This window comes from Barbus barbus, assembly GCF_936440315.1.
Source record: "Barbus barbus genome assembly, chromosome: 44".
NCBI classification, from domain to species: domain Eukaryota; kingdom Metazoa; phylum Chordata; class Actinopteri; order Cypriniformes; family Cyprinidae; genus Barbus; species Barbus barbus.
In genome coordinates this window covers 12783614-12793844 of record NC_136722.1, presented here as the reverse complement: position 1 = coordinate 12793844, position 10231 = coordinate 12783614, and the positions used below count along the sequence as shown (strand labels likewise).

At 36.8% G+C, this 10231-nt stretch overlaps 1 protein-coding gene across 1 annotated transcript; it reads left to right on the top strand.

The window, feature by feature from the left end:
* Nucleotides 1-821: 821 nt before the first annotated feature.
* On the top strand, nt 822-10160 carry armc3 (armadillo repeat containing 3; the record flags this gene model as incomplete). Its single annotated transcript, XM_079406995.1, has 17 exons — nt 822-869; nt 985-1102; nt 1234-1359; nt 1447-1515; nt 3728-3903; nt 4151-4345; nt 4524-4707; nt 5918-6070; nt 6204-6312; nt 6406-6655; nt 6846-6982; nt 7545-7713; nt 7821-7921; nt 9083-9181; nt 9262-9456; nt 9538-9700; nt 9960-10160. 17 exons carry the CDS (start codon nt 822-824, stop codon nt 10158-10160), a joined length of 2493 nt encoding a protein of 830 aa, XP_079263121.1.
* Between the last annotated feature and the right edge of the window lie 71 nt (nt 10161-10231).

Below are 10231 nucleotides of genomic sequence, written 5' to 3'. Positions count from 1 at the left end.
ATAACTCAAATATTTATTTTCATTGAGGTCAATCTAGATTCATAGGGAAAAATCATAAATGGCTAGAAAAGCCGAACACAATTTTTATTTGGAACAAAGGTCAATTCAAGATAGATAGATAGAAAAATAATACTAATAATGCCAAAACTTTTAGAACAACAAATAAATAAGACATTGATTTGGCTGATCGCTATACAGCCTAATTCACGTTTCAGTGGATATTTCATGTTTTATGGGGACGGCATTTACTGCTGTTTAGATACTGGAAAAGCTTCTGCGTTACACTTTATTATAAGTTGTCCTTGTTACAGTGCATACATTTAACTACTGAGTAATATTAATTAACTTCATGTACTTCATGTTAGGATTAGGGTTTGTCTTAGGTTTACTTGCATGCAATTATGCATAATTTATTGTTATTATAATAGTAAGTACATGTAACGTGTAACAAGGACACCTTAAAATTGCCCAGTTCTTCTGATAATATATTGAATTATTTTGTGTATAATTTTAAAAATGATTACGTCAGAGGCACCTAACGGTTCATGACCGACATATTTTAAACAAATAAATAAATAAATGACCAAATGTGTTTGGGAGTGATTCTTGCCCCACCTACAGGTGAAACGTCACATCTGTCTCCTAGCAACAGCAGCAAGCTAAACAGAAACCCAAACACATCTCTTAGCGTTGCTGGTATGTTTATGTTTTGTAGAAATCATTTATTAAGATATTAATTATTTATCTTGTTGAAAGGTGTTCTGTATTAGTTTTTTTAATATTGTTCTTTTATGTAGGCCCCTGAAGTATTTGATCTCTAGATGGGGAAAAAAGTCAAAAAAGAGGCAGAGGCATTCTCGAAAGATGTGGTGAGAACATTTTTCTCCACTCGAATGATTTTACAGGGCTTTCCTGAAATATTTCACGACCTTTTAATATCTTTAACTAATAGCTTTTAATTAATAACACGTGTTGTTCTTTCAGTTCGACCCTTTACCAATCGAGAGCAAAACAGCAGCGACAGCGGTTCTTATGCTCAGCTCTCCTGAAGAAGAGGTGCTGGCAAAAGCTTGTGAGGCCATCCACAAATTCGCAGAAAAAGGTAACTCATCTAATCTTAATACAGTCATCATTTTAAGGTGACTGAGAATTTTGCAGAGGCTCACTATATTCCCACGTGTGGCTCTCCTTTATCGATCCCAGTGTGTTTTGCTGTTGTGTTGATATTTTTAGGTGATGAGAATAAGACTTCTTTGATGTGCTTGGGAGCGATTGAACCTCTTTCTCGTCTCATATCTCACGAGGACAAGACTGTGCGCAGGAATGCTGTCATGGCTCTGGGCGTCATGGCTTCTAACAGTACGTAGGGTACAAAAATAGGCACTGCTAGTAAATCAAATAATGTTTGACAACATAGTTTTCATTCTAGCTGTCATATTTAAACAGATGAAGTTAAAAAGTGTTTGAAGAAGCTGGATGTAATACCTGCAGTCATCGGCAAACTATCACCTGAGGGTAATGGCACATTTTATTATTTCATTTTTAGTACACACCCACACACATTTATAGATAGAAAGAGAGAGAGAGAGAGAGAGAGAGAGAGAGAGATGTTTTGTAACAATAAGTCTTTACTATCACATTTTATTAATTTGACATATCCTTGCTGAATTTAAAAAGAATAAAGTACTAACTACAAACGTTTGAAAAGTAGTGTAAAAAAAGATTAGCATTTTGAATAAATGTTCTGTTAAATATATATATATATATATATATATATATATATATATATATATATATTATTCATCAAAGAATCCAAAAAACTATCAAAGGTGCCAAAACAAAAATAAAAATGTAAGCAGCACAGCTCTTTTCAACATTGATAAAAAATCTATAAGGATCATGTGACACTAAAGACTGCAGTAATAGCTTTGCCACTACAGGAATAAAATATATTTCAAAGTACATTAAACAGAAAACCTTTTCTTTTTTAAATTGTAATAATATTTCACAATATTACTGCTTTCACTGTATTTTTTATAAAATAAAGACAGCCTTGATGAGCATAAAAAAAATCTTACTGACCCCCCCCCCCCCCACCCCACACACACACACATATACAGTATATGTATACAATATATATATATATATATATATATACATTCGTGGTCACAATTATTGGCACCCTTGGTAAATATGATCAAAGATGGCTCTGAAAATAAACCTGCATTATTAATCCTTTTGATCTTTTATTTTAAAAAAATCACAAAAATCTAACCTTTCATTGAACTAAAACAATTGAAAATAGGGGAAAATATTATGAAATAAATGTTTTTCTCAAATACACGTTGGATACAATTATTGGTAATTCCCTAGAAATTCTTATGGGTAAAATATCTCTGAAGTATATTCCCAATCATATTCACAATTTGGAGCACTCCAGGGTGATTATGAACATGAAATTATCCAGCCATGGCTTCCTGTTTCACAGAAATATAAATAGGAGGGAAAACAAAGCCCAAATTCCTTAATCATCATCACAATGAGAAAAACCAAAGAATATATTTCTGATGTGCAGCAAAAGATAATTGAGCTTCACAAATTAGTGAAGTGGCTTTAAGAAAAGAGCTAGAGCAGTGAAATTCCCATTTCCACCATCAGGGCAATAATTAAGACTTTCCAATCAACATAAAATGTTACGAAACTGCCTGGAAGAGGACGTGTGTCTATATCATTCTAATGCATGGTGAGGACGAGAGTTTGAGTGGCTAAAGACTCTCCAAGGACCACAGCTGGAGAATTGCAGAAAATAGTTGAGTCTCAGGATCAGAAAACCTTAAAAAGAAATTTGTCAAACAGCCCCTACATCAACACATGTTGTTTGGGAGGGTTTCAGGAAAATTCAGGAAAAAGACACGACTGGAACTTCAAATGGGACTGGCTTCTATGATCGGATGAAACTAAAAATTGAGCTTTTTAGCAGCAAACACTCAAGATGGGTTTGGTGAACACAGGGATAAAAAGTACCCCATGTGTACAATGAAATATACTGCTGTATTTTTTATGTTGTGGGCCTATATTTCTGCCAGAGGTCCTGGACATCTTGTTTAGACACATGGCATCGTGGATTCTATCAAATACCAACAGATAAAACATCAATAAGTGACTGACTCTGTTAGAAATCTTATAATGGGCCATGTTTGGATCTTCCAACCGTACAATAATCCAAACACAAACCTCAAAAACAACACAAAAATGGGTCACTGAGCACAAAACCAAGCTTCTGCTGCCCATTCCAGTCCTCTGACCTGAACCCTGTAGAAAATGAGTGAGGTGAACTGAAGAGAAGAAGCACCGTCATGGAGCTGTGAAGCTAAAGGATCTGGAGTGATTCTGGATGAAGGAATGGTCTCTGATCTCTTGTCAGGTGTTCTCTAACCTCATCAGGCATTATAGGAGAACATTTAGAGCTGTTAAACTGGCAAATGGAGGTTTCAAAAAGTACTGAATAAAAGGGTGCCGTTAATTGTGGCCAATGTGTATTAGAGAAAAACATTTATTCCATAATGATATTTCCCATATATTTTGTTATATATATATATATATATAACAAAATTGATTATGACATATACATTATAATTTTTTATTATTACATATATAATTATTAATATTTTTTTATATATATTTATTTCTGTTGCACAAACATTACCTGCCACTTTCTTTTCCTCAGAGAATGTTGTGGTCCACGAGTTTGCCACTTTGTGTTTGACATCATTGTCAGTGGACTTTTGCTACAAGGTCCAGATTTTTGAGCACAAAGGGCTTGAACCTCTTATTCAGCTCTTGTCCAGCCCGGATCCTGATGTGAAGAAAAATTCAGTGGAGTGCATCTTTAATCTTGTACAAGTAAGACAACAGATGTCTGAGTCAGACAGAAGGTCTGTTGTGAATTAGACTAAAAGGCATCGGTCAGGGTGGTATTTTACAGCACTAACAAAACACAATTGTTAGACGAAAATTGAATTTGAAATGATTAGTATTTTGAACGATGCCATAGATATTCGATCAGCGTTAAAAGCATAGCGCTTTGAATAGCAGAAGGATGCAATTAAAATCAATTATTTGTGCTCTTTTCTTCTTTGTGCCCACTCAGGATTTTCAGAATCGAGCGGCCGTGCAGCAACTAAATGGACTCCCCCCGCTTCTGGAACTGCTACGCTCAGAGTTCCCAGTTATTCAGCAACTTGCACTGCGCACCATAGAGAGCATCACCACTGACAGTGAAACCCACGTGGCCTTTAGGAATGTACAGGGCTTTGACAGAATCCTGGAGATCCTAGGGACCAAAGTAGGCTAATTATTCTCATCTGAATTATTTATGAGCACTTTTTTGAAGCTGCTCCTAGTCACCTTCATTACGAGCAATCAAACTTTCCATATGCAAGTTGAGAACAATTCAAGCAATCCAATGAAAATCAAGCAACACATGATTGAGCAGTAATGGCAGCTGTGTCTCCTCCCTACAGGAGTTTAGTGACCTGCACGAGGGGGCTCTCAAGGTTATCTCGAACTGTCTGGAAGACAGCGAGTCCATGCAGCTTATTCAGACGATGGGTGGTCTGGAACAGCTACTGCAGTTTGTTGGCACATCCACGCTGCCTGAAGCGCAGGCTAATGCAGTTAAAGCCATAGCCAGGATGGCACAGAGCAGTACGGAAAAAAAAGCCTCTGTTCTTTTTTGACAAATTAGTTTGTACTCTATACACTGTCAGACAACATGTGCAAAAACAGCTTGTCACTCAAAGGTACATCTTTGTACCTCATGTACAATACATTTTAGTTCCTTAAAGGGGAAGTTCACAGAAAAATCTAAATTCTGTCATCATTTACTCACCCTCATATTAGTTTGATTGTAGAACATAGAAGAAGATATTATGTGTATTCTACAAGTCAGACAAGTTTGGAACAACATTTTGGTGAGTAAATGTTGACAGAATTTTCATTTTTGGCCAAATTGCATATTGCATATTGCATATGTACCATATCAAATTGTACTTTAGTGAGAGCGCATTAATACTTTAAGGGTGGGTTAGCATAAATATGCATATTAGGACATATTAGCACATATTAGTACGTTTGTACTGTAGAGTTGCATGTTAGTTCTTAAGAGGATATATTACTAAGACACATATTAGCACCTTAAGAGGATATATTTTTGTATTTTAAGGGTGCATTACCATGCATATTTTGTACTTTGAGGTAGCATATTAGTAGTTAAAGAGGACAAATTACTACTTTAAAAGTACATATTTGTATTTAACAGGTACATATGAGTACTTTAAGGTAGCATATTAATAGTTAAAGAGGGCAAATTACTACTTTAAAGGGGGCGTATTTGTACTTTAAGGTTGCTTATTAGCACGTTTAGAAGACATATTAATACTTTAATGGTGCATATTAGTACTTTAGGAGGACATTTAGAACTTTAAGTGTGCATATTAGTGTCTTAAGGATGTATATTTGTATTTGGCACATATGAATACTTTAAGTGTGTATATTAGTACCTTAAGAGGACATATTAATACTCCAAGGTTGTATTTACAGGGACATTTTAGTAGCTTTATAGAACATTTTACTACTTGAAGGGTACATGCTGTTTTTGTATTTACAGGCATATATTAGTACTTTAAGGGTGCATATCAAAACCTTAGGAAGACAAATTAGTGTTAGAGGGTACATATAGGTGTAGCTTTAAGGTGTACTTCCCCAGTGACATGCAAAAGGAACAATTTTTGCACATTTTGTCTAATAGTGCATATTGATAGAAACTGATGTGAAGCAATAGACAGAACAGGATTTTTTTTTACAATACAATTGTATAACAATCCAAATTGTATATTGTTTTTTTCTCTCCGTAAAGGTGAGAACAGAAAAATTCTGCATGAACAGAATGTAGAAAAGACCCTCACTGACCTTCTCATGCAGGAGAATGAGAGTGTACGCAGTGCTGCATGCCAGGCTGTGGCAACAGTGAGCAAAAACCTTCCCAGCAGAGATACGTTCAGACATCTGGGTAATCTCACTGACATGAAGCATCCGGGCTTGTTTTTATTTCCCTTTTTAATTCAATCTGACTTTAATTTTGTCAAAACGATCACTCTTGTCCTTTTGTGTCATTGAAGCGCTGATGTGTCTGTGCATTTCAGATGCGATTAAGCCCATCGTGCAGCTGCTGAACAGCGAAGGAAGTGAGTTGAGAATGGCTGCAGCCGAGGCCCTGTCCAGCTTGACCAACGACAACAATCTCAATGCTTAGTGAGTCATAATTTTGAAATGCAACAAGACTATATAGTCAATACAGTATTGCACAGCTCCATAGTAATGCACCTTTCTTTATCCCTTTTTCAGTGCTATACATGATGCAGAGGGTGACAAACTCTTGGTGCGACAGCTGCGAGACAGATGCATGGGAGCAGCTGTGTATGCGGCATCAGTCTTGACAAACATGGCATCGCAGCAAGAGCTGCGCAGAAGCATTCTGGCCCATGAAGCTATGCCAGCATTGGTGGAGCTGCTACACTCCACTGACAATAACATACTCATCAGTGCAACGCAGTCTGTGGCTTCACTGGCCTGTGATGCAGAGGCCAGAATGGAGGTAACAGTGCACTGCACAAAAGAGTCAATTTCAAAGGTCTATACAATCGCCAGAGCTTATCAGCAAACTGAGTGTAGGAAAAACAAACTTTTTCTGGGTCAGTGTGTGAAGGATGTAAATGGATATTTTTGTACTTTACATTATGTGCAGTTTCTGGTAATTGTTTTTTTTGTTTTGTTTTTACATGCAGCTGAGAAATGTTGGAGGCCTGTCACCTTTAGTTCAACTGCTCAAATCTATCAATGTTGAAGTTCGGAGAAATGCTTCCTGGGCAATTAGTGTGTGTGCAAACGATGAAATAACAGCCCTAGAATTGTGTAATGCCGGGTAAGCATGTTTTATGCTTTAATACACTACATTTCCTGCACTCAAATTCACATTTCAAAGTCTATATATGAACATAATATATAAAGGCAAGTTTCCATTGCTCAAATTGATGCTATGAGCTTTGGATTTAGGGAAAATAAATAAATAAATAAAAATGACTAAATAAATAAATAATTGACTTGCAAGGATTTTACTAGGCTTGAGATGTTTTCAACATTTGTAGAATTAACTGTTAAAGTAAACAACCAATAGATGGCAGTGAATCCCAAGTATCAGATTTCCAAATGAGGATGAAGCCTATTTTAGGACTAGATTTTTGTGATTATTTTCTATGACAATTATACACGTTTTCCTCCAAACTTTTCATTCTTGTACTGCATATGGACATTTTATATAAATCACATTATTAAGTATTTCTTTTGATTTGGGGGTGAAATAAGACCAGGACATGTTCCTGAGAGATTCTAGTTTTGAGAGATTCACTCTTTCAGATGTTTTGGCTGGTTAAGGGTCTCTTTATTGATTGTTCAGTCATTTAGATTTGTTGTCATCAATCTTACAGAGCTCTGGAGATACTCCAGGAAATCAACCTGTCACCAAACCGTAACAACAAATTTAGTGAGCTGGCACTACAGAAGCTTCTGGACAGTAATCTGTCATTGAAGTATAGTCTGATAGGACACCTGTCAGCCAGCGATATAACTACAGATGGCTTCTACTACACTGGACAGGTCCAAATGTGAATGTTTTTCAAGAGCCAAAATAAATCCTCAGTCATAGAGGTTACATACATCAGTCAATCTCTCCTTTCTCTTGCTTGCTCTCCTTCTTTCTGCAGATAAGAATGGGTCATCAGGTTCCTACCTTGGAGGAAATATCGAAACAAGTTGTCAACAAACATCGAGCCACTTTAGCAGTGAATGGGAAACCCCCGGATCAGTATGTTAAGGCCAAGGGTCATGCCTTGGCAATCCAAACTTGCTGTTTCAAATTACTGTCACATCAATCTTGCTCAAACATTGTATCAAACAGCTCCACAAATAATAATTTCCTCACTGATTTAGTGCATTCATAGTCATTTGGGGGGCACATTTAATCAAATGTACGCTAAACGCCTTTTTCACTAGTATTTAGATCTCTTTTCACATCAGAGAGAAAACAAGTTCTTTGTGGAGAATAAAGACTTTCAGAGCCTGCCCTCTTCCACACCATTAGTTCAACAGCAGCACACTTGAATATTAAATACCTCTGTTGCACAACAGATAGATGTAGATAGATGAATTTCCCCAGGGGAAATTCTTTTGCATGCATTGGCTCGGGAATCTGGCCCAGAGATCCCACAGGAGAAATAGGAATTCTGCCACTGAGGCCCAAGCAACACAATTTATGCTCAGTTCAAGTTGATTACATTTGAAGATTCTAAATTACAAGCATAATATTTCTTGACCGTTTAAATGTTTGTTTTTGTGTTTGTTCTGATGGACTAATCTTGGGGTTTGTGGATTCGGTTCTACCATCCAAATTTGTCAAATGCCAAGTGAGCACAAAGGTCATTTGATCCACAGGTCTAGGAAATGTGTGATGGTTTTGCATAGTGAATGTTAAAGGTATAACCCACCCAAAAATGAAAATTTGATGAAAATGTACTCACCCTCAGGCCATCCAAGATGTAGATGAGTTTTTTCATCACAGGAACAGATTTGGAGAAATATAGTATATGACTTGCTCATCAATGGATCCTCTGCAGTGAATGGGTGCCGTCAGAATGAGAGTCCAAACATCTAATAAAAACATCACAATAATCTGCAAGAATCCACCAGTTGATGCCTTGTGAAAACTGTGTTTGTAAGAAACAAATCCATCCTTAAGGCATTTTAAGTTTAAACCATTGTATCTGGCCAAAATATCAATCCATAATAATGCTTCCTCCAGTAAAAAGTCCATCCCATGTTGTTCTCTCATATCAAAATCCACCAAATATTTCTCCAAATACATCTTGGATGGCCTGAGGTTGAGTGAATTTTCAGCAAATTTTCATTATTGGACGAACTGTTCATTTAAGGTTAAAAAAATACTCATTCTTTCCTCCTCTTCTATCAGATTTATTTCCAAGGAACCAGATGATCGTAAGCAAGATAGTCCAACAGAAACTACTGCCTCATCTGTTTTGAGCAGCAAAAGGAGCAGCAAAACACCAAGGTGTGTGTGCGTGAGTTGTTTTTACTTATAGACAGGCTTTCTGTAAACCATCTTTCTCACTCTCATCTCTCTTTCTAAAGTAAAATGAAGGGAAAGGGTAACAAAGAGGATGAGAAAAGGAAGGATGAGGATGAGTATAAGCCACAGCCAGAGATGGTGGTGGATGAAGCATGGAGCTTGCCGTATGACGCCGCATTTCATAACCTTGTCAAAGAGGCAGTCGAATCCATCTCGCCACTTCAGGATGTGGTCAAAATGTATACGGCTTTGGCCATGTGAGTTTTTTTTTCTCATTGTCATCCCATTTTTAGCATCCACATGGCTGAAATATGACAAGTAATGTGATTTTTTCACAGGTTAGTGTGTGATGCAATGGGCGGCCAGGTTGAGCCAGAGAAGCTACATGACTTTCTGTGGGAACTGCATATAAGCGAGCTGAAATTTGAAGCCTGTTCCAACATCGTTCTCATTGGAAAAATTAAAAAAGGCACCTACTTTCATAGAGCATTGCTTTACAAGGTAATTTATGCATCATTATGTGCGCCAGAGATCCTGTGCTAGCAGAACCCTCTCTCTTCTTGACTGTCTATAAAAATGGTCTGACAGTGACTTTGTGCAACGAAAGATGTAAACACATATTCAGCAATTAGAATCACATATTGAAAAGACAAAATCAACCACTAATGTGAATATTTGGTGAGAAGTGTGGTTATGGCTTCAGTTGCAACTGATATTTCTGCCCAATTGTGTGTAACAGATTAATTGCTATCCATTTTAGGTTCTTGCAGACCGAATTGGGCTGAGCTGCAGTCTCGTAAGAGGAGAATACAACCGTGCCTGGAACGAAATCTTCATTACCAGTCCAAAGAAAACTTATGGTTACTCTCAGCCTGAACGTTATATCATTGATCTAATGCATCAACCTGGAAACCTCATGAAAACCAACTCACCAGCAGCTCTTGCATATCAGACCATTTAGCAATATTAGGCTATGTTAGTATTATGCTCACACACACAAACATATATATATATATATATATATATATATAT